General features: G+C 41.1%; 1 protein-coding gene across 2 annotated transcripts in view; it reads right to left on the reverse strand.

The window, feature by feature from the left end:
• KYNU (kynureninase) overlaps positions 1-25,053 on the reverse strand; it is a 58,786-nt gene that overhangs the window by 14,247 nt on the left and 19,486 nt on the right. For both annotated transcript variants that reach the window (XM_026123454.2, XM_064515532.1), the window contains exons 5-10: positions 21,382-21,443; positions 19,978-20,049; positions 18,513-18,587; positions 17,022-17,168; positions 9,727-9,825; positions 8,660-8,733 (exon numbers count right to left, since the gene is read on the reverse strand). In XM_026123454.2, the coding sequence (XP_025979239.2) occupies positions 8,660-8,733; positions 9,727-9,825; positions 17,022-17,168; positions 18,513-18,587; positions 19,978-20,049; positions 21,382-21,443 (529 nt within the window). The remainder of the gene's footprint in view (positions 1-8,659; positions 8,734-9,726; positions 9,826-17,021; positions 17,169-18,512; positions 18,588-19,977; positions 20,050-21,381; positions 21,444-25,053) is intronic.

Genomic DNA, 25,053 nt, shown 5'->3' on the forward strand with positions numbered 1-25,053 from the left:
AGTTCTCAGTGATCTTTATAAAGTATTGAATAGTTCCCAATTATATTATGGTGATAAAAAAAGCATATTACATTCGTTAAGAATTCAGTAAATTTTTCTAGGCTGTTTCAAATAGATTAAATTAAACAAGCAGCAAAAGCAACAATCCCTCCTAGAGGTACTTTTAAATGTGAATTCTGACTTAAAGGAGACTTGGATGGTTTTGATTACTGTGATGTGTTTACTGAGCTATACACAGTCCCCTCAGTCCCTTGAATGAATCTTTGAGGGGGTGATATCAAGATAGATTTCTAAATAATATATATATACATGCATATATATATATGACTGAACCATAGTATAAAAATTTTAAGACCTGGGAAGTTGTGCTTCCTCAGGTCTTCATTGTTTTTGAATACAGCAATCGCAGTATTAATGCAAGGCCTTTATCACGCTAGAATCGTTATTAGCTGAACTGTCAGAGTTATCACCTCTGCTCTTTGCCTGAAACAAGGAACATTTCGCATTAGATTTTTTTTTTAATATGTATGTCAGTGGGCAGGCTGGAACTAATTGAATTCAAAGTTTTAAGAGTCAGAGTTGCCACAGAATCCAGTTGTGTTTCAAAACATTTACTACCAATAAACAAACCACAAAGAAATGGACTCAACCTGAGTTTATAGAGCTGAACTCTGAGACAAGAAATCATTAAGAGAACAGAAACGAGCATTTTTCAGGGTTATGTTAGAGTCCCTCCTGCAAAGAGAGCTGAAATTTCATCTCATAAGAGAACATGACAAACGTGACTTGGGACCTTTCTGAGCACGCCAGAAGACACGAGGATGGGCGTGAAGCCCTCCAAGAAGCTACGTGATCCCAGGGCCGTGGCCAAAGCAGGAAGGTATTCGGCTACGGCGGGGCGAGCTCTGGGACACGCTTCGTGTGCGAGACCCCAGCTACTCGGAGCTGAACGGATAACCGAGAGTTACACGAATATCCTCTGGGGACATAAATCAATAAAAAGGTAAGCGTACTACAGGCACGAAAATGTAAAGGACTATAGCTGCTGCTTTCAGATTAGAGCAGTTTCGTGAGGCATACCATGAAATTGAAAGCACATTCAGTACTAAAAAATTAGAAACAATTCCCCACTATGGAATAATGAACTAACACATGCATAACAGACCCGATGTTTGAAGGACACATGCTTAAGTGAGAATCTTAGGAGGAAAACCTCAGGGAGAGTACAAAGATGGGAACGCGAGGTAGAAAAAGTGAAAAATGGTCAAATACTGAAAATGAGACAACATCTAGAGGAAAATCCCAAATGCCAAATTGCATTAGTTCCAGCAGATTTCTAAACGGAGGTAAGTGAATTCCTGATGGAAACAGCAGAAAATGTACTTAATGTTTTTGTTGCACATAAGCCTTTTCCTCCCTAGGAGAGAAAGCGGCTGGCTCAGGCTTTGTGAGGTGGGTGCATAAACACAGAGGTTAAGGGAGAAGTACAGGAGGGGACCTAACTTCTCAGTCCGTGACTTTTGTCAGAGGTGTGCGACACCGGCTCCTGTTAGACCTCCGAAACCGCACGCCGCAGGAAGGAAACGAGCTCATCGCTTTCTCTTATTGGCACCGCCAAGGCGCAGCAGCAAAGTGCTTTCAAAACCACCCTCCTCCTAAAAGCGAGGAACCGAGGCGCAAGGAGCACACAGCTAGCAGCGTACGTCTTTAAGCGGCAAAAACCTCCGCAGCGGCATGAGCGCGGAGGAGAGCCCTGGGATCTCTTCCTTGCTAGCTAAGCAGGACGCAAGAACTGCCCCCAGGCTACATTCCCCTTTCCAACAGGCTGAGCCTGTTGTGCCTTTCATGTATTCAAACAGCTGTGTCTTACACCAGCTGATGAGGAAAACTACAGGCTGCAGTTAAGGAAACTGCGACCATGAGAAACATAGGCCAGCCGCCCTCACGCTTCCAAGGGCAGGAGCAGGAAGAGCAGACTGAATGGTTTATGTCCTGCCAGCGTGATCCAGAAGGAGATGCACAAGGAATTTTAATTGGCCCCTCATATAAGCCAGTGTACTCGGTGTACTCCGCCCCACAAGTTTCCCGTAGTCCTTCCGGAGGCATCAAGTATCAGGTAGGCTGAGAAGACCTGGGCACCGGCCACGAGGTCAGGGTACCTCCTGGAGTTGCATGGCCTTGGTAACATCAAACCCTCTAAAAGAGGAAGAAAAAAGAAAAAAAAAAGGAGGGAAAAAAAAGTTGCAAGATTTTTTGACCAGCCTAAGACTAAAAAAAGAGGCTATGAGAAGCAGTGTGCTTTGAAGCGATACGTTTGTTCATACTGCTGGTCTGAACATATGAAAGAACGAGTCACAGGGCAAAGGTTTAAGCATATGCAAAACACACCAACGTCCTCCGGATGTCTACACCAAACATACCGACACTATAAACACTGTTTTAGAGAAGAAAGATCTGACTCAGTGAAGCTAAGTGTTTTTGTTTGGTTGCTTGCTTATCTCTACATGTGGGTTTTGTCTAGGTTTTAGTTGCAATTTGAGTATAGATTTTCCTCGTTATCTTTACCACACTTCCTCCTCTTTTTGATTACAAGTAGGTAAGTAAAGGCAGGGAGGTATGGGACAATATTGAAAAAGAAAAGAAAAAAAAAAGAAATCCTATCTTAATGGATCAGCTGTGCAGCCACTTCAGTGCTACCATGGCTGGTGACTGCAAATGCTCCGATGCCTCTTCCTGCTCTCCCATGGGTTAATCCAGGTTAAAAATGCCAAGGAATGCCTTGATAATAGGCATCAAAAGCAGGAATCAGTCCATGCTTTTTAAAACCAGTATTTTACATCTTTGAGAAATTTTTCAAGGAAGCATGTCTCTGATTTTCCACATGCTCCATTTTTAAGTTTTGAGTGTTCAAAATTAAATTAAATGTCTGGGCAGCATGGGAGGACACAAAAGGAAAGAAAACAGGACGTTGACCATTACTTTCACATGCACACTATCTTTTAGGTAATACAACTTAATATATAACAGACTTACTAGTACATAATCCCATGAGCTTAAAAGGAGACATGCACTTCCTGTCTCAAAAACCTCAAAATCTAACCAAGACAAAGGTGATAAAACATAGGGGAACACCTTCAGAGAGGAGGGGAGGAGAGGATTATTTTTCACGACAAAAGAAGCAAGATTGCTTGAAGATAGAGTTGTAATTATACAGGAGGATTTGAAGGGAGAGGGGGAGCAAAGGCTTGGCGGAGAACAGGGACACAGCCATCGGCACGGGAGTGACATAAAAGGATGCACAAAAGCTGAGGAGATGAGAATGGGGATAGATGAGATGGGAATAGGCACACATTAACCTTGCTCCCCGCCCCAAGACTCTAAAGTTAAAAGATGCTCTTGGATATTTGCCATGCAGTTGGTGAAGCCGAGAACACACCCCTGCAGGCCCATCATGGGCCTAGATTGGCCTAATAAATCACTTGTCCCAAGACAATGCAATTAGCCTAATTAGCCAATGCCTTTATTCCTAAACAGTCTCTTCCCAGGGGAGGTTTTAACTTTTGGTTTTTAAATTAGCTCAAGGAGCTAAATTGCTCTCATCTCCTTGGCAAAGAAACAGTCCATTTTTACCTTAATATGGGATACTTTATGCACTCCAGAGACAAGTGTTGCGTGCCACAAATAGCTTATCGATATATTACTGAACAATTTGAGTGCGTGAGGACCAGTGACAAATCCTTCTGCAAACTTGTACACTTTTATCTGTGACCGCTAACTTTTGACCTTGCTCCATTCAGTGCAGCTTCCTGGAAGCCCTCTGTATCGCCTCTGCAGATGCTCTCCTTTGCCAGGGTGCTCTGATCCCACATAATTTTCAGAAAAGCTGAGCTATGCAGATCTGGTAGACTCCAACAAAAGTAAAGGTTGGTGAAAATTTGACCATCTTGGTCTATTTTTCCTAGAAGCATTTTAACCAAGCAAATATAGTTCTTTGCAGGGCAGTAGATATTTTATCTAGTTTTATATATACACATATGTATGTGTACCATATATATACATGCACATTTTATACATATATAAATATATATATGCTCGCTCTCTCTCTCCAACCTTCACAACCTTTTTGTGACCATCCTCTTGTCCCAGCAAGAACCATACTATTCCACAGGTACATCATTTTCGCAGAAACTTCAGCCATTTAGTTTGGGGACTATGCAGCTCTAATGCAAAATGGAATAACGTAACGTCTCCTCAGTAATCAAGAGGATAACTAGATGAAAGCTTAACAGGAGCTACCAGCCCTGCAAGGAATCAAGCAGTCACTTGCAAAATAAAAACCACTGAGCAAATAGGATCTGTCACTGGAGCTGCAATATGCAGAGCTTCTGGGAAAAGGGGAAAGTGGAGATGCCAGGCAGCTCGGATATCTTGTTTTTTGTGCATTTTATACCGGTGTAAAAGTTCACATATCAAAACTATGCAGGTCTTTTTAAAGGTTTCCCATATGTGCTCTGGCATTTTTGTTGGGATCATAAGTCAAAAAGGAAACTGATCTAAAAGAAAAGGTTGGTTTCTCACCTCTGTCTACAAAGAGTTTGTTTGAAGATACCCTGTGCTTCTCAAAGCTAGTATGAAATAGTTATCTTTTGGGGGTTTGTTCTTTGATACTTTTTTATCCTGCAATAAAAGCTGACATGCTCTTTGGACATACAGCACATACAGCATTTCTCCACATCACACAAACTTTTTATTTTTAAACTCTACCTGCTGCTAGTCTATGCTAAAGTTAAGTCTTGATAAATCCTTTCATTTTAAACACTAGACTGTGTACAATTTTCATTTAATCCTCTGCCAAGGCTTATCTATTCTTCTCCTGCTGCTTTACATACATTTGCTTCCCTTTCATCTTTTTAAATTGTGCCTTACTTTTTGTTATAGGGATTCGGCGAGGTCTGTTCTTCTCCCCTATCTCAGGGCTCAGCAAGTTTCCCCCCTCCCGACCCTTACGCCGGCTGAGAGCAGAGTTAAACTCACTGTGCAGTTATAACCGCGGATGCTCGAGTGCGAATACCTAACTTCTACACCACCTTCTACCCCCCACACTTGCAAACATTCACATTTATGTACAGCTGATTTGTTTGGTAAATTTTAATTACCCTTCTCTATATAAATGGAAGAAGTGAGGAACAGAAAAAGGAAAGAGCAGCTTTTTCAGGATGCAACAGGCAAGACAAGCTGAATTTCAGCATCAGTTGGACACCGTAGTGCTATCTGCAGCTTGGAAAACATCGCTCCTGCGACATAACTGAGTTCACATGGATGGTCTGCGACAGGATCAGGCAGGCAGTAATTAGCCAAACGGTTTCAGTACTATTTCCTACTTTTGCTCTGACCAGACCTTTCCTATTTGAAATCCTCCCATGGAGACATAATCCTAGGACAATTAGCCAAGAATAAATTGCGTTGTGATATATACAGCAGGTATTAAAAAAGCTCTTCTAGTATTAAAAAAAGACTTCGAAGGAGCTGAGATCATGCGAGAAGAGGGATATATTGGGCCCATATATGTCAGATTGATCCAGTTTTACTACTAAAGGGAGAAAGATGGAGGCCTAGCTAAAGACTGCCTGACATTCAGGTAAAGACATTAATGATGATGGTTACAACATGTAAGTTTTAGACCCATGGCCCTTGCAGTGAATTAACGAATCCAGCATCAAGTAACCAGCATCCCCAGGTGCAGCCAGGGAGCGCAGAACGGGGCAGGAAACAGGGGGACCTCTATCTTCATAGCCTTGGTCTTCCCACCACCGGGCCTGAGGATCCGACCTTGCTCTTGTGCATCAGCGACCTTCTTAGCTAGCGAACTGCTGAAGCTGGAGAAACTCGCAGGAAGCTTACAGGTACATAAAGAAGGAAAGTGGCAGAGGTGTTGCTTTTTGTCTGCAGGATATGACACATGGCGTTATCGAACACCACCAGTTTTGGGTTGCCTCAGTTTGCACATAGGTTGCCACAACCGTGATTTGCAGACTCCAAGCAGAAAGTGGCTTAGGTAAGGCCTTTCCTGGTGGAGGAAGGCTATTAAAGAAACAAATACCTCTTCCTCCAGTTGCATTTTAAAAGAAAGCAGCAGCAAATAAGCACTGTGTTGTCTCTAGTCCAGGGACCAGCTCTGGGAAGGCCCTTTGGAGCTGCAGATGTGGCCAGTGCCTGGAGGGGAACCTGATTTCCAGGACACGACACAGCTGCAAACCGAGTGCCTGCTCCCTTACACCATTAACAGTGCAAAACTCTGGGCACAGAAAAGCCCACTCGAGGTCTGCATCTTTGAGTTATGGTCAGAACATTTAATATTAAAATACAATACATTACTCTGTTATAAAAAATAACTACCTAGACTATAACTTGAAGAAAATATGAAGGATGAGAAAAATTAGGAAATCCATAAAGGTGGGTAAAGTGACTGGCATAATATTGGCCGTGAGTTAAAAACAGTATTTCAGACAGTCTAAATGACAAAAGGGGATCAGCTGGATTGGCATTTAATCACCCACTTACGTGTGGGCTGAGGCACACGAATGGAAGGAGTTGGGGGCTTCTGCTCTCGAAGGAAGTTGTCTGGCCACTGGGTGTCATCCTTGATTCAGACGACAGCTGAAGACTTTTCAGATGCAACATAAAATCTGCAACTTCCAGAGCAGTTAAATTCCACTCTATTTGATTGTACAACATGCAGCAAATGGCTCTGCATTTAAATCAGCTGTAAAATTGAATACTTTGACATAGACAAATTCTCCTTTGTCTCACTGCCTTATTTGGAGGCCTGAAATGGCTGGTCAATGTGGAAAAGAAAGAAAAGTAATGCAACCAGGGCATATTAACTACAAACAATTTGATGAGTGATTATCAAATCTTAGGAAATATGAAATAGCCGTGATTAAATAATGTTAACGGTCTCTGCAGGAAGTTTGGGATTGTACCCTTAATTGGGTCCCAGGCTGAAAAAAGTCTCTTTCATAGAGGCATTTATATTTAAAACATTTGATATCCAGATTCAATACACAAGTTAATGACTATGTATGAAGAACCTGGTTCAGGAAAAACTAATTTAAGCTCCTACCTGCAATATCAAGCTAGTGCCCTCACAAAAGTTTCAAAATTTCATCAAGGAGGGGAAAAAGGCCTCCAAGTCCTTGAGGTTTTTTTTCTTTTTTTTTTTTGCCATCCCTCCTATTGCTATTCTGTGCTTTCTAGCAGCCTTGGTCCTTTTTGGAGCCCAGTGTCCTCCCTGGCTACCCAGCACAGCCAGCGCAGACGACCTGCACCCCGGAGCCTCGGCCACCGCAGTTCCCCAGAGCAACAAAGGAGATGGCCAAAGAGTAACTAGGCGATGGACAACTAAAAGGAGGGGGAAAAAAGAAAAATAAAGCAGTATAATCTGGGAGGAAAGGGAATTTGGTGAAACAATCCAGAAGAATATCCAGTTATTCAGAACATTTTTTCCAGTGTTCACATGTGAGGATCAAATCAGCTCATGACAGGTCATATATCATTATAATGAGTTTTCTGTTATGGTGACTGAGAAGAACTCATCAGCATTATTTTGTTATCTACCAGGAGTCTAGACAGTCTAAAACCAGCACATGGTACAGTGAAGCTACTTATTATAATATTATTTCTCACTGAAACCTGATTTAGTTTGCCTTCTTCAAGCTAAAATAAAAGCCAGTGCCAGCAGTTTCTCCAGGTATTACAGCCAGAAAGTGTTTACATTTACATTTTACAGTTGTCGATGTATTAAGTCTTAATCCTACTGTTCTTAATATACATATATAGACTACAGTCATATAACATTTTAAATAACAGGTATTTTTTTTTTTTAATGCAGCTAACCTCTGTTCTGATAGCACAGCTTTTCATGGATTATAAAGTCTTTGAGAACACAGATCTCCATGTAATGCTTCCTAGCTTTACCAGTGGATATAATTTTAATGAAAACATGCTAGCATTAAAAAGCTATTAGACACAGAGTTGAAACTGGCTTTGATTTTGTTCACCAACCAGAGACTATGATGATTAAAAAAAATCCATTTTAAAGGAAAAAGTTAAGTATTCTCTTTAAACTGTCTCATAGGCATGATTGGCTTACTTATTTTTAATATTATAAGCATTCTCTTTTTTAATTATATTTAGTTGAGAATTGATGGCAGGTTTCAAGGAGGAAATCTATTTAGGATGTGAGCATGTACATTAACAATTCCAAAATTAACTAAAACAAGCATAAAATAACCCATCTGAGGTCATGCAGTCAGACAACCAAATTATCTAAACTTGTAGTGCCCTTTTCGTTAATGCAATAGCTCAATAACAAACATTTGCCTAATGGGTTTTCTTTGAAGCAGTGACTCTTTCTTCTGCACCTATATACTATATATATATATACACACACATATATATACACACATATATATATATATATATACGTATACATATACACACACACACACACACACACACTAGTATAATGTGACTTCAGCCTGTGACTAGGAATCCTTTATACTTTGTTGCTTTCAGATCTCAACTCAAAGGGAAGATGTTTTCTCATTTCAACTTCACAGCACCTTTTAGCTTTACTTGGGTATAGCAACGTACTTACGCTGGTTTAATGCTCTGGGAATGCTTCTGGTGAATGTAGGCAGCAGCCAGGCCTCCTGCTCCAGAATTTAAATACTGTAAAGAATAAATCAACATGTACGCATTATCTGTAAGGTGTAGCTCTCCTTCCCTCACCCTGCCCTATAAAACAGGGCAATTTTAACATTTCTAATGGTCTCTAATCTAAGATCTTCGCATCAATCTTAGCATTTGTCTCAAAGCGCAGGTCTAGGTAAAAGCAGATTCATTCTTTCAGATTAGTTCTAAAAATATCTTTCTTGGCTTATACATGATAATTGAAATGTGACAGACAAAAGTCCATAAAAATTGAAGTAAAGTTGAAGCAGTCCCATATCATATCATGTATAGATTCCCCCGATAAAGTCATGCAATACCTATCAACTTCTAATGTCAAAAGAAGTTGACAGAACTAAAGACAGCTTGTATAATGATCTGAAATTATTTAAGTTTAGACAAGGATATTCTCTTATTCAGGGACCACTTATGAAAAATCCTGTAGCTGCAAGACCTCCTCCACGTGGGGTGTAACAGGAGGGCCTCCTCTGACAACTGCCGGAGCAGATGTTCCACCACCGCTCTAAAACTCATCTGCCAAGGGCCACAAGAGCTTTCAGGTCAAACAAAAAATTAACAGTACTGACCACTGGAACTGCTCATAACAAAACTGCCACCTAAGTCCGTGTCCATCTCCTTTTTGTGGCTGTGTTCCAAAAACCAAGAAAAGTTAAAGATTCCTGGGGGAAAATAAGTCTATAACAAATGAAACCAGCGCTGCTACTTTATAACCAGTCCTAGAAGGACACATTGAATAAATTGGTTCTAACAAAATTCCCTCGTTCTCAGAAGCCGAGAAATGAAATAAGAAAAGTTCTTGTAGTGCCTCTACTTTATCAGCTGGGATTTCAGTAGCAAGTGGAATAGAAATGAAAAGACCATCTACAGTCTCAGATAAAGGTTCAAAGATCTTGATCAATGGTTACCAGTTTGCTGACCCATCATGGAATTGTAATTATGGAAAATATTCCTCAAACAATGAATCTATTTTACCTTGTAGGAACACCAGCAGGCAAAATCTACTCCCCAGTCATGCAAATGAAGCTCCACGTTACCAACAGCGTGAGCCAGGTCAAATCCCACAAAGCAACCCTGCAGGAAAGAGATACGCAATACATTTCTTATGAAGATAACCATCACCATGAGAGTGATTTTTCAAAAAGTATCTTTTGAGCTGCATGCCATGCTATCAAGTCCCATCTGTTTTGAGTTATTACCAAAACCAAGGGTGGTTTTTTTTGTTTTGTTTTGTTTACAAAAGATATATATCCAAATCATGATTTTTTTTTTTTTTATGAGTTTGTCTTCAAGGACATTTGAACATGGTTTAGATCTCTAAGTTTATTCTTCTGGAATAAAGTGGAATAACTTGAAATAAACATTCAGAATGAATAAATTATTTCAGACACTTGACTTATATTACAAGCCCTAGGTAGAGACTAAATAGTAATAATGTACATAGTGATGCTAGTCACAAAATAACAAATGCGTTCTAAGATACACTTATACTTCAGGTCCCTCTGATTTTCTCCTTTTGAGGATCTTGCTCTTTGGGAATTGAAATGGGTTGGGAGAGCATCCTGGGCAGCACATTGATCTTTAAGGGCTTTTGTACTTGACCCTAAAAGTTGCAAAAGCATTTTCTCATTTCTCCATGAGAAGTGATGTGTTTACTATAGCCACAATTTGCCTAGGGCACTGAAAAAGAAAGGCACACAACAACCACAGAGGTATAGATCACAAAGTAGCAGTCTTACACACCAAATAACCACTGGATGGCAGCATTTTTAAACTAAAAGCCAAAAAAAAGTTCTTCCAAGCTATGCTATTTCTTTAAGTGTAGAGAAACAAAACTGCCTTTTGTGCCTGGACTACAAATTAAATGCTGTTTTGCATTTTGCTTTAAAAACAAACTGCCTGCTTGCAAACAGCGTGGTGGGAATCGGAGTGAGAGCATAGGCTTCAAAAACATCTACGTCCAATAATAAAACAAAGGATTTTTCTTGAGCCTCTTGCTGTTTCTTGCACAAAGGGAGTCTCGGCTAAATTATTTAAACAGTACTTTGGTATATTTAATCTCCTGTATAAACTATAACTATTTGAATGAAGCAGCATTTTAAGAAGATGTGACTCTAATTCTAATGGAGGTGCTAATGAAGTTATCAGCTTGAGAGGCCTCTCCAAAACGATGGTAAGAAAACTCACTGCCTCGGTACTTGCACGATATAAACTTTCACTATTAAACAGAACCAAGGTCCCAGTAAATATTCTCGCCTTCGCACCCACAGTGGTCTGTGTCACAGGGACACGCAGAAGAAAGTTAAGACAAAGCAACTGCAATTGTGAAGTTCATGCAGAGAAGTTGAAGCACGGTGGAGCCCCACGGAGCTGCTCTCATTCAGAGGTAAAATGGCCTTGGTTCAGGGAAATAAGCTACAGCAAACTAAAGCCAATCTGCTTCTGAATAAGAAAGTTTTCTTAGAGTTTTAAGACATTAACTTCAAAACTTCCGTTGACTGGATTTTAACATTTATGGGCATCGCTTTGTACATATGCCCCCGCACAAACTTTTTTTTTGAAGAAATCCTATGACAAATTCATTGGTTGCAATGGAAATCAGGAATACAGTGATTTACTGACAGAATATATCCTTATGACAGTACCTTAAAATTTTAAATAAATGGTAGTTGCTCATTAAAAAGAATAATCTGTGGTAATTTCTGTATGAGAATCATCTCACTTTCAGCTGAGCCTTTCCCCTGTTTGTAAGGGATAAATTGTATTTAAAAAAAATGTTTAAACACAGGGTGACAAATTAAGAAAAAAACTGTGGATGACTGCCATCCTGAGAAGTTCAAAGAGGCAGGACAGGACTCCTTGGGACACGAAAAGGTAGGATGCCCTTGCAACCAAAGCACTAGAAAGGGGCGACGTAGCTACATACACACCTGCAACCAAACCATGCCAGGAGTGCTCCTGGGCACCAAAACCGCCTGGGACAGACGAGCTTGCACCACTACTACTGGTCCCTCCTAGCTCCGCACAGGATGGCCACCCACTGGGACGTAACCCTGGAAGGTGGTACCTGTTCTCCTCTGCTCTGAAATTGCTCGGTAACATCTGCTGGGTGCTGTTTGACTTACTAATTCAATGCAGCCTGAAAATCCAAGTTCAGCACCGACAGATTTCCTGCACGACCTTGGAAAAAGCCCACTCGTACCATTTTGCTCAAGTCATCATCTGAGAAATGGGTGGCACCGCTTTCCTTCCCCAGGGAGGTGTCTGGCACTCGAGTTGCATGAACAGCAAATGTTTAGTCACACAGATTGCATATCATAAGTAAAACAAACCGAAATGGCTCTTCCTGCACAAGCAGAACAGGGATTGCGTGGGAATGTCACTTCCCCAAACTATGGGAATAAACAGAGCTCTCCATCTGGCTTGGGCAAAGAAGAGGACTTGTGCTCTCCCCTGCCTCTTCCATTTTATTTTAACATCTAAAAGTCATTTCTGCAGTGCGTCTGGATAGCTGCTGATAACCAGCAGGTAACAACTCAGCATGGACAATGACATTTGGAGAGAGGGAGAGAAATGACAGCTTCACGCAAGCAAAGCTGGGACATTTAGAAAGAGAGACAGGAAAAGAAATGAAGATGAAGGATCTTAAAGCTCTTCCTACTGGGACTCAAGAGATTAAAATACTTTACATACAGTACAGAGTCAGTTGAAAGTTCAATCTAACTTATGAAAATTGCATTTGAAAGCTAGAGTCTCCTAGAAGCCAGCCATTTCTTCACTTGAAAAGGAGTAAAATGACTCAACCAACCCCCATCCTCTAAAGCAAGCACAAAATATGAAACAAGGAAAACTGTTAAAGCCTCTTCAGCCTGCTGATGAGTCTCTGGCACAATACGTAGTAATTTTGATTTATCCAGGAGACCTATGATGGAAAAATAGCCAGAGGTAATTTTTCAAGCTTAATTTAGTTCATTTAATATTTAATGACTTAATGAAGCTGTCTATGTGCAGAGCTTTCACTCTGGGAGAAATCTTAACTTACGCAGAGAACTTAGGAAATTGGCTTAAGGAATGTAAAAGGAAATCAGTAACTTAATTCATAAATAACTGACCTTACGAATTCTAGGACATTTTCCAGACGCCCTGAGCTCGCAGCTCAAATCTCTAGCCAAGCCCTGATAGGGTACAACACTACAGGATCTTATTTAGACTGCACATTAAAAGAATTATTTAGACCATCTCTGTAGGACTTTGCTATACTGGTTGAGACGTGTTTTTTCCTTCCCTGCTCAAATGACACTTCCACCTTGAATTTTCCCCATCTTAGTTGCTTACTTGTCAGCTCTCCCCAGCCCATTTTTTTGTTCAAAAGCATGGGGTCATTCACTGTCCTTCATCACCAGTAGGGCGAGCCTTGCATTTTCGCTATGAACATGATTTTTTCAGGTTTGTTCTCTTGTGGCATAGATTTTAAAGGATTTCAGCATTCCTATGATAATATAATGTCTGAGACAGTCATTCTAGCCCCTACTGGTTTTCTCAGCTCTAGAAGCAAGTGTAGCCTTTAAGTCCACATGCTTACTATCCTGAAAACTTGTAAGCCTGGGAGCACGGACCGGACACCATAGAAGAGAAGTTAAGCCAGTACGCAATACCGATGACTAATTCTAGCAGGCAATAAAGCCACATCCAGCCAGTGATCTTCTGGATGGCATCTGCATTCACCCCCCATCCATCAGACTGATTCTCCAAAGAGCTGAAATATCTGTATAGCAACCTACACCGTGTCCACCGAGGAAGAGCACTTGATCCTAACGTCTCTTAGCATTCCCAAAAAGGCTTTATGAAAGAGAAAACTGCTCACCTGGGGGCCATCCAAGACAAATGAATGAAACCACCACATCCTTGCTATGCTGACTGACTTGTGTAGGCAAGGGCTGTGCTGACTGCCATTGCTAATCCTCAACAGGGGAGCAAGGCGCTCCTCGCTTCTGGGACACCTTACTCCGGTAAGTATAGAGTTTAAGGACGTGAGCCATCTCTCTCAAAAGGCCATGGACGGGAGTGCCAGCATTCAGACATGACCTGAGAAATTCCTGCTGTCACACTGCAAACACAGGATTCTTTTGGAAGCACAGCACGAACAACTACTTGTGAAATGAAATGCCAAAAAAAAAAAAAGTTTAACAGTTCAGGTAAGATTTAATTAAAGAGATTATCAGCTATACCTGTTCCCATTTGCAACTCACTTCTCAAAAAGGGTTGCATATTTCTTCACCAGCAGGTGCTTGCATAATCAAAAATAATAAGGATGTGTGTGCATACATGAACCATGTTAAATGGTTAAAATAAGTAATCACAAGACCTATGTCAGCTTTGTTTTACCCCCCCCAAACACACACATTTCTTTTTCTTCTTTTCCTATCCACTCTGCATACATCTCTGCCATCTCATCTCTTCTACGTTTAGATTAGTATAGCTATACACAAAAGTATAAAATGCTACCATCTTCTAAGAGACTTGCACTACTTGAACCTGGACTGCAACTGCTTCACTTAGCACATGTTGCTGCCAGTTTGTGGTCATTGCTATCGCCCAGGTATCTCACAGATGAGGTGGCTGGTGCTGTTTCCACACCTCCATTTTGCTTCATGGCCTTAAAAACAAAATAAACACCCCATGCTCAAGTAGAAGCATTATATTTTAGGTTTAACCAGTTTCTAAATTAAAGACAAAAAGGTCTAGATTAAATCAAAGCATTCCTATTCAGGGTCATCATATAAATAAATGTGGATTTCTTCAGCAGGGAAGGCTGTGTTTCCTTTTCATCGCATTTCTTCCTCCCTATGTGCCTCTGGTTCAGCAGATCCCTCTGCTCTCCTCTAACCCAACAACAGCTCCCAGCATTGGCTCTGCCTGGGAGTAGAAGAGAGGAGCCAATGACTTCTGAAGACTGAGCATTTTTATTCTGGGTAACCAGAAGCCCTGAGACTTACAGAAGCAGCAAGACACAGGAAAAACTCGTACTGCTATTAACACAGCAAACTCTGCTGATTTAATAGCTATTCAAGTAAATATTTGCAATATGCAGATGTTTAAGTGTGCTATAACTGTATGTTACATAGTCATTTTGTACAAACATCTAAACATCACTTAATGCAGAGAGCAGAATCCACAAAAACCATAAAATGTGCATATCTGACAGGAGAACAACAACTGAGCTGGCTCAAACTTTTAAAGTTTCCTGGATACCCAAGTAGTTCTTCAGGCTGTGTTTTGTTTTTTTTTGTTTTTTGTTTTTTTTTAATGCATGTGATAATTCATAACCCATGAAGCCACCTGGATCACAGTCTACCTGCAATTAAAATTATTAAAACATATAATTAAAACATATATATACACACACACTTTTTGAAATCTCTGGAAGAAGAGATCACTGTGAGAGGTGGGCAATGGGGACACAGGGGAGATGTGAGGACAAAGCACCACCTCCTAAGTCATGTTCAGATTCTTACGTAAAGAGTTAATCCTCTCTGGTGTATACAGCCTTATCTCAGGAAGAGTTTTTAAGCTTTCTCTGCCAAGTTCTGGTTATCTTCTTAGATAATATAAACATTAAATTCATTTTCACTCTGTATAATGAAGTATTGGTAAATATTTTTCCTCTGGAAGAGGGATTCTCAGCCAATTCAGGCCAGTTTATAACTTTCAGAGGAAATGCAGAGCTTTCAGTTGGCTGCGCATGTGGCCCAGGGTTTGGAGAGCATCTTTAGGGAGGCGTTGAAGTGATAGGTTTTTCCCAGGTTGTTCATATTTACAGTATAAGGAGAGAGATTTCTCCCCCAGACACCTTTCAGGCACATCATCGAGCGAGCAGATTTCGGAGAGGCAGCCCGGTACGCGTGTAGGCGTTGGCTGGGGAACGAAAGCGTTGCTGCCACCAGGAGCGAGAGTGAGCGCAGAGCTGGGTGGCATCATCCTATTAATAGACCATCTTCCCTTTCAGCAAGCTTTTCAGCATAGCATTTGGATTATTTATTATTAGAAAAGGGCTGGAAGACCCTCAAGGAAGGCATTATGAATATGTCATTTTTAGAGCTACGTAGAGCTAATACACGCATAGACCCCAGTTTCCCCCCCCAGCTGATTTCCCTCAGTTCCTGCTGGATTTCTGCATCCATCTCAGGAGTCAGTCTTGGTTTGTACTTTATCCAGGACCAATTTTGTTGCTAGGTGCTGCTCAGCGAGAACATGCACTTTCATATCCCACAGGCCGTGCACTAACTCTTGCACCTGCTCCCGTCTCCCAAGGGAGACTTTACCATCACTTTACACCCGCATAACTTACTCTCTGACCTCCAGAAATATGTCCCCTGCCAAGCCTACAACAACTGAAGATGTATATCCCCATGTGAGTCAGGAGCCTCTCTAGAGAGTTAAAACACCAAATACAAATAGTTGGCTGATTTGCAGAAATCCAGTAATACTAAGTAGATTTATTTTTGAGTGGCTTAGTCTTAGATGAGATAAGGTATAACCAATAAAAGACTGCCCATACATAGAGCCCAGTGACGTCTTGTTGATGAGATGACTTGATTAAAAGCTATTTTCTCCTGGATTCCTGAGGCAATCAAGATAGTTAAGGAAGTTTTATGGCTCTGTCCACAGGGTAAAAGTCTCTCGCAGACTGGCTGCAAGTTCCTGCGGCTGAGTCATCACTAAAACATCGTCATCCTGTGAAGCTGATGTACTCCACATTGTGCCCGTCTCTGGAAAACTGATCAGCTGAGTCGGAGTGCTGCCGGCTCCGCGGGGAGCTCACCTGCCCCACTGGCTGGAGGCAAGGAGCTGCGATAGCAGCTGCCAGGGTGGGAAAAGAGGAATAGCATGAAAGTCTGTTGAAAAGCAAAGTCTGACACAAGCTACTCTAACCTTTAAAGAGAGTCTGGAGCTACAATTACCACCCTCCTCCTTCACTGAACTTCTCGAAATTCTATTCTTGAGGAACAGCCCAGCAGAAGGTTAAAAGTCATGAATAATCTCTCTACATACTTTAGGTCACACCTTTAGGACGACTGTCACAGGGATACTTCTTCATGACAGCCCTCATTTCTCTAAGGATCTGCAGACAGAATGTTTTCTTTTAGCAGAGCCCCACGGGTCTCCATATTTGCCCTGCTGCATTTCATAAAAAGTGGAAATTAAAAATATTTCACAAGGAAAATTGATCTAAAATTGGTGTTAGAAGGACAGTTTGGGAGCATTTCTACCTTTTCTTGGCCAGCCTTTGTTATTCTGGGGATGTCAAACAGCTGTCCCGTGTAGTACTGCACTCCGCTGAACAGAATTACGGCAATAGAGTCCCCTTCCTTCTCAATTATGGCAAGGATATCTTCAATTCTCAAGGTCTCCTCCCCCTAAAACAAAGTTAAAGCACACATTTTACATCAGCTCTGGCAGTAATAAAATTGTCGTTTCTTATTTCATAATCTATATTTTACTATGAGCCGTGCTGCTTGCATAAGGAGATCAAAAGCAAATCCTTAGCATGGTAATGATATACAAAGGTAGCGCCATGAAGTAGCCTAGGTTGGGGGGGGAAATGAAAAATCATTAGCAAACTTATCTCGAAGGTGCCAGTCTTAAGAAGTCTATTCACTTTGTATTCTATCATGCTTCACCATCTTTAATATTTCAGACAGTTTTAATTTACAGTATTAAAAACAATTCTGGTGCAAACAGCATATATAATGATTTTTTTTTTTTTATGTGGCATCTGAAATTTGTGACACCCACAAGGCTTAGAAGTTGTCTATCAGCTTCACTCTGTACTTTTCTGATAAACTTCATATCCCGTAGGAAGCTATTATAAACCTGCCATATTTATATTTCAGAAACAATAAGCCTCACATCATCAAAACTACAGAAATCCCTAAACCTGGGGTCATTAAATATAGGTTTTCAACCAAAAAAAAAACTCTCTCTCGATTCTTTACAGTAAAATTACTGCCCCATCCTGCTCTCGTCTTCCTAGCAAGGGATCATGTAAAACACACCACCACCTAGGGATCAATTAGGGTGTGAAAACCTGGAATTAAATTAGACTTGTTACTGAAAAGAGCTTCGATAAGATTGCTGAATTGAAAGCAACTGCTATTATCTCAACGATCTTTGCAAATCTATCAAGCATTCAGGAGTAGGCTCTTTACTCACAAGATGACTCAGATTTCAGAAACAAAAGGTCACCATCAGTTTATAGTTAGGTGGCAAAGTTCTTAATACTGTGAAAGTGAAGCAAGGCAATCTTTCAAATGCATCTGAATTGCATATTACTCAAAGCGGACCTTTCCCTTGGTCTGCGCTGATAAAGGTACAATGGTGTTCTCGTCAAGGCAATTTTTTATGTTAGGACACTAAAAGGACATTGGGGCTTCTGAATGAGCCGATGAACTGCTCTGTTTTGCAGCTCTGTTAGGATGCTGCCTGCTATTGCAAACAGGATAAATAGGGAAAACAACATTTTTTGTTCTTTAGGGCAAACGTGCTAGTTGGACCAGACAATTATAAAATGGGTTCCAATATCAAAAGGTACGCAAACAGAATACACAATGCCTAAAAGCTAACTGAAAGCATTAGAGAAAACACAAATTATAACTTATGCAGGCAGACACTGGAATATCTGAGAGCATATGACCACACTCGCACGAAGTACTTGTCTGCCATTAGAGTTAGCAAGGAAAGCCAACATATTTCTCACCAACCTCCCGTGGCCGCATCAGGAGCATGCATTTCTCCACATCAAGCCCATGAAACTGAAGCTGGGATTCAACAGCATACTGCAAGAGATTTCCACGTACTGCACGTCAGCACAGTTAAATGATAAAATGAACAGAGCAACAGCCGAGCGCATCACAACTTCAAAAAAGGGACCCGGATGCCTGGCTTTCACTAAGAATAACGCTCAAAATCCTAATCCAACTCAACGGAAAAAATTCCAAGTTTGCTTTGGTTTGGAAAAGATCAGCATTTAATTCGCATCAGACAGCAAGGATAAAGTCAGAGTCTAAATCCTATGGGATAGGTTTACAGAGCCAAATGAGGGTGGAAATACGGTAGAGGCATGGCTTTACTGCGTGCCAGCAAGCAAAGCTAGCACAGGTGACAGCCACAGAGCAGACACAGCAACAGAGCCTACAGCTCGTGCTGGTTAACTGAATATAGGCTGGTTAAACAAGTATTCTGCTTCTAGTGCACGCTAAATCCCAGACCGTCACATACGCACTGCTGTCAGTGCAGGGGCGATTTGGGTAGCGCACGTGTGCTGGCCCACGCTACCCTCCCGTCTTGAACTGGCTGCACCGCTGGGGGAAATGAGAGCTCTAAACCCTCATCTCATTTTAAAACCTTACTCAGTGATTTTATCAATCAATAATGCTTTGGAGATGGCATAAGAATCATCAAACAATGCTATGAAATAGTTAAGTTACACGGCAGGGACTGAAGTGACTGCAGGCACACAGGGTGTCACTGAGGTACCAGCGCGCTTGGAACGAAGGTCGTGTTAGGACCAGCGTTGCCTAGAATAAAGGCAATCTGAAATTTATACATCTGCGCCGCCATCTTCATTACAAATAAACCTGTTAGTAGTCCGAGTCATTTTTATTGCATCTGGGAGATGAAATTTGTTATCAGTTTGCAGGAGTTCACTGAGTTGATGATAACATAGCGGTGGGCCACAAACCAAAAGATTAATTTTCTCTAAGCTCTGATGCACGGGCTATTGTCTCCCATTTTATAGCACACAAATTGTGTTTGAACTAGTAATCTGAAGTGCTAAGAACAAACATTTCCATCTCTGTCTGGGGATACATAAGTGTTAATGTTGTGAATTTGTATTGATTTGGTTTCATAAAGTAAAACAGCAACAAGAATTAATAAAACATTTACAACTTCAGTTGATTTAGGCCAGCAGTTTGCTCAATGTCTTTAAAAAGACTAATAAATCAATGTACCCATTCAATCATTTCCGCTTGTAACGTTTTTTATTTGAACAAAAGGAATAAAGCTACGATCTGTAAAATATGCTGAGCTCAAAAGCTTCTGACAGATTTTTTTATTGTAACGTTACTTGGACAAGACGAGCTAATAAATATTCAAATCAGGCTACTGATATTCTTTGGAAAATATGATTAATAATACAAATATGGTGAAATATTAATTTCTTACATGGTCAGAGGGAAAGGCTTTGGCTTCTAGCAGAATTTTATAGCGTCTTGGTGTAGGCTTAAAAAAAGATAGCTGTTAAGAACAAAAAAAGATATGTTAAAACACATCTAAGTAGAGGCAAGAGAGAGATGCTTCCAGTGTATAACTTAGTAAAGAATATTTTACTTTTATGCAGGCTGCATCAGAGAAGCCCCCAGGAATTACAAATATTTCTTCACCCATATAACATTTATCAAAGTAGGAAAGCATTATAATGCTTTACTTTGTAGAGTTGTAACAGAGGCCATAAAAATCCAACAGTGAAAATTTGCTGAGAGGGATCAATGGCAAAGCTTTGACCGAAGCCAGGGAAGCTGGGACTTCACCCGACTGCCTCTTGCAAGCGAAATCAGCTGCAGAAGAGCAACAGAGGAACCCAGCTCTTATTCCCTGCTCTACATTAGTTCCCAGATCACTGCTGCCTCTGAAACAACCCTGACCAAAGCACTAAACCTTCAGCAAAGGTCTTGTTCTCACCCATCTCCACGCTTGTGAGTTTTCCTGCTCAGGTCCTGCAGCGAAGACTCAGGCTCACCACCAAGTCCAGAGGATTCGGATGAGGCTGAAGAGCCTGACTGCTCACCTGCTCAGGGTGGGTTAACTAGACCGCTGAGCAGCCAGGTAAGTTACCTTGTACTTAGCCCCAGCCTGTCCTGCTTAAGGTTTCTCAGTTTTATAAAACATCAAGAGACATGTTACAGAGGACTAGGTCGTGTATTAAACCTTTTTGTGTGAACCATTGGCCTCACATCTTCCCTTGGTTGGGCAAAGTCTTTAGCGATACTAGAGAAACAGAGAGACTATACACAACGCCTAGTGACCCGCTCATCATGAAACCGCTTCCACAGCCACTATTTCATAAAACCGGGAAACAGATGCTTTACCAGATTTGGGGGCTATATAAACAGCATGACTAGATAATGCCCATCTCTCGTGTGCAACTGTACGCTAGATTTGATAGAAGTTACAGCACTCCCCTTGCTCACAGATGAGACCTGTTTCTTGATGGAGTTTCAGAGGGGAATGCTGAGCAGCTATTTGGAAATCTGTCTTAAATAATAAGCTGTTCTCTCCAAGGACTGACGCACGCCACGCATGAGAACAGCTCACAGCTTCCCCATAGCACCTTTGAAAATATTTCTCTGTCCAGCTTTTGTGCTTAATATTAAGCAGAGCTGGGTCTTGCACAAGCCAAAACATAGCTCAGAGTCTCCTACCAGATACAGCCCCCAAGACTTAAGAAAAATTAGGTTATTGTCCCATGTCATCATCCGAGAGGTCCCAACAAAATGTTTTGCCTGTGTTCACAAATAAATGAAGACTATTTTCTCTACACAACATCACACAAACATTGCGAAGACATACCAGCAGGAGATGCAGATTAACAGTTAGCCCGTTCATTAAGGCTACTTCCTGTCTTTGGGCTCCTGAAATGTAAAAAAAAAAAAAAAAAAAAAAATACCGGTTGGGATTATTCCTTTACAATTTCAAAGAAATTCAATACAACACTTTCAAAGCAGAAGTATGTTTTTCAGTCAATATCTCTCTAAAGGCTAGAAAGTAAACAAATGCTTGAGGTGTCGTCACGGTGAAGCAGAATGATTTCTTGTCTGACTCACGACACCCCACTAGCAGGAAAATATTTATTTTTTCAGGTCAACTGCAGAAAACAAAAAAGACAATGAAGTATTTCCATTTACCAGCAAGCAGCTAGTGGATTTATTGTCACGAATACCTCAGGCATAATCAGGTCATAAGTCTATATGTAAAGCAAGACTTACAAACTCACTTTTGTCGTAAGTTTACATGTAAAGCAAGTATAAAAACTTATTGGGACAATCACCTATGGTAAGTCGTTACTGTAATGTCAAGCTAAATCTCATCCCTAACAAAAAGCAAACAAAAATAACCTACTGAGTGTCATAGACCACTATTAACGTACCAGCTTGACAAGAAGCCGTGCACATGTAGCCTTAAGGAGGCAAATAACAGATGCCTTTTGGCTACAGATAATCACAGACAAGCTAACAGAGTTACAACCAATTGTTATTATTAAGTGTTTAGTAATCAATTCTCAAACCCTTATCAACCGCTGGTGAAAGGGTTTAGGCAGGATGAGGAACCGCACGTTAGGCAGGGCACCACCGAGATATGGAGAAAAATCAATTCCTATTTCTTTCTGTTGTTTCCTCATGTCCATTGCTGAAAAGCATTAATTCACCCTTGACCCATATCAGCACTTTGAGAATATTCGTCGGAAGGAAGATAGGCTTGGTGGTATTGCCTAGTCATCTTGGAGGTGGAGGTTGCCAAAGGGGGCACGAGGGCATGGACACAGAGGAGACAGAGACAGATGGAGGGACACATGAACAGGCAGAGAGGGCAGCAGTCACTGATAAGATAGAGAAAAAGAAGAAAGGAGAACACATTGGGGCAAAAAAGGGGAAGGGGAGCAATATGGACTGTTGAGCTGCTCCTGTCCTAGCCCTGCTGGGGACACCAGGCCTCAGCCACAGCAGGAGAAGAAGCAGCAAGAGCACCAAGACCTTCCTACCACATCCCACAGCATTTCACTTCATGGAGTTATTGCACCAGCCCAGGAAAGAGGCATGGATTGACCTCAATACAACAAAGCATAGCCAACAATCACAGAAATTTATAAATAAGCATGATTTATTCATAGACCCTCTAAGGAGTCCTAGGCCAAGCAGGCCTCAGCCCCTGCCACCACAGCAAAAGCCAAGAACCACTCAGATATGTTCCGTGGACCTTTTCTGTGGTGCAGAAATCTAAGTATCATGCAGAAAAAAAATGTCATTAGCTGTCAGTAAGTCAGGAGGACCTGCCCAGGAGATGAGCCAGAAAGAAAGGAGAAGTCCTGTGTAATTTCCCAACTCCAGACACTGGGAACATCATGAAGTTTGTGGGAAGAAATATAAGTGAACCTAGTTCTTCATAAGGAAAAGTATGCTTCCCCCCACCCCACTTAGGCTGCTCTCCTTTGCTTTTTCGTCCCTCTGATAGCATTGCATCTGCACTCTGCCTGCTGCTGGGAGAGGTCACCTTGGGGCTGTTCAGTTGCAGATACAGAAGACAGCTAGAGAGTGACTGCAGCTCAAAATGGTATTATTTGCAGTCTTAATATTTATATGGAACTCCTGAGGCTGAAAAAAGGGCCAGCATCGGGAAATGGTGTTCGCATTTCTCCGTCTGCTCCTTCCACGAGGTCTGTGGCTTTTGCAGGGATTTCTGTGCAAGCAAGGCTGCTGCACCGTCCGCGCATGAAACAAACGGTTAATCTGTAGATCACTTTCAGCTGCATGCTAGCAACCCAAATTAAATATGACACTACATTTGTCATGTAAGTCTTGGTCTTCTGTAAATTATATATTTATTAAAAGCTTTCCATTATTGAATTTCATGCCCACAAAACAAACTTCATCCGTGTCATTGGAAAACTGTTATCCTTTATAACCTGCACTGGGTTTCAGAAAACAACCTTTCTATGATCCAATTAACCTATTACAATATTCAAAGACCCAGCACACAGGAGACAAAATTATGTTTGCTTTCTGTATTTCCTAACTTTATACCGTATCTCCAAGACGGGCTAAAACCCATATGCTCCGTTTGATAAATCTCCTCTTTAATAAAGGGAAGCAGCGTTTGCAAAGCGCAACTTCAGAGACGATCATGATTGCGTTAGGCAGACGCAGCCGTCCTTTTCCTCTCTGCCTGCAACAGGGGCCTGATCTGCACCAGAACTAGTAAAAGAAAAAATTCATTTTTTTAAAAAGCTCCAATTCTACATGCAGTTTGGCTATTTCGAATAACCCTTATCACTCAAAGTCACTCCGACTCTGCCCAGCGCCCAGCCTTGCCTCAGCAGAGACCTGCCTGAGCCCGTCGCGGAGCAGCAGCCGCGCGGTTAATCTGGTCCCATCAGAAGGTGATCCTGCCAAGGGCGCAGCGTTTTAATAAAGCCTGCTAGGAGAAGCCGAGATTACCGTCACCCCGTTATGCCGCTCGGCGTGAGCGTGGAAAAGGGGAAGCTGCAGCCTCCGCCGACCTTGACTCTGCATTTCACAGTGTATTTGCTGCTGTAACTCTCACTGAACAAGAAATCGTGGCTGCGTTTAATAAGCAAGGTGTTACAGCACCATGAACCATTAAATGGACAAAGACATTCTACAGTCTTCAGTCCAATCCTGAATGAATCGCCCCAAATATTCACTTACTAGTACTTAGAGTGAGAAATGACAATTCTTCCTACTCCACAATAAAAATATTGAACTAAAAAAGTGTAAAATTCTGTTTACATTCTCATATTAAACTCGCAAAAAAAACAGAAATCCAGAATTTACCTTTGACTCGTACTGATATACTTGCTATTACATGTTACTGCTGGAAGAGGGTACTTACTCGTAAGTACCACATTGGAAGAGAGCATTTTAACATAACACAACATCTTTTCCTGCATGTATTCTCTTTGCTTTTTCACCATTACATAAAATAAAAAAAAAAAAAAAAATCAGTGCTTATTATGAAGCTATAACCAACACAGATATATAATGCATACACTTTTGGAAGATATTAATTTATTCACGTTTCAAAGAAATGCTCACATAGGTACTGAGAACAAGGTCTAAAGATATTTTATATAAATAAAATCCCACTGATCTGTGAATCTGAAGGCCAGATTTCAGGCCAAGTCACATTCTTCAGTTCAACTAAACCACCAGGGGCCGGGGGGGTGTGTGAAATTCAAGAGAATATTGTTGAGTTTTACTGCTGAGGAAAACAGGACTGCAAAGTACCTCCCAGTGATGAATTTTTTTTAGTATTTTAATGGAAGGGTATGTCATTAAGATGTCTCAGTCATGACAGGTTTTATAGAGAAAATTTTAAACATATGCATTACAGTTTAAAATGAACAGAGTTGTAAAGCCCAGTGTGGTCTGAGCGTTGCGATAAAAAATAAATACATAAATAATCGAGTTGTGTGTGGAGTTTGGAAAAAGGAAGGAAAAATAGGGA

The sequence above is a fragment of the Dromaius novaehollandiae genome, chromosome 7, assembly GCF_036370855.1.
Source record: "Dromaius novaehollandiae isolate bDroNov1 chromosome 7, bDroNov1.hap1, whole genome shotgun sequence".
Lineage (NCBI taxonomy): Eukaryota > Metazoa > Chordata > Aves > Casuariiformes > Dromaiidae > Dromaius > Dromaius novaehollandiae.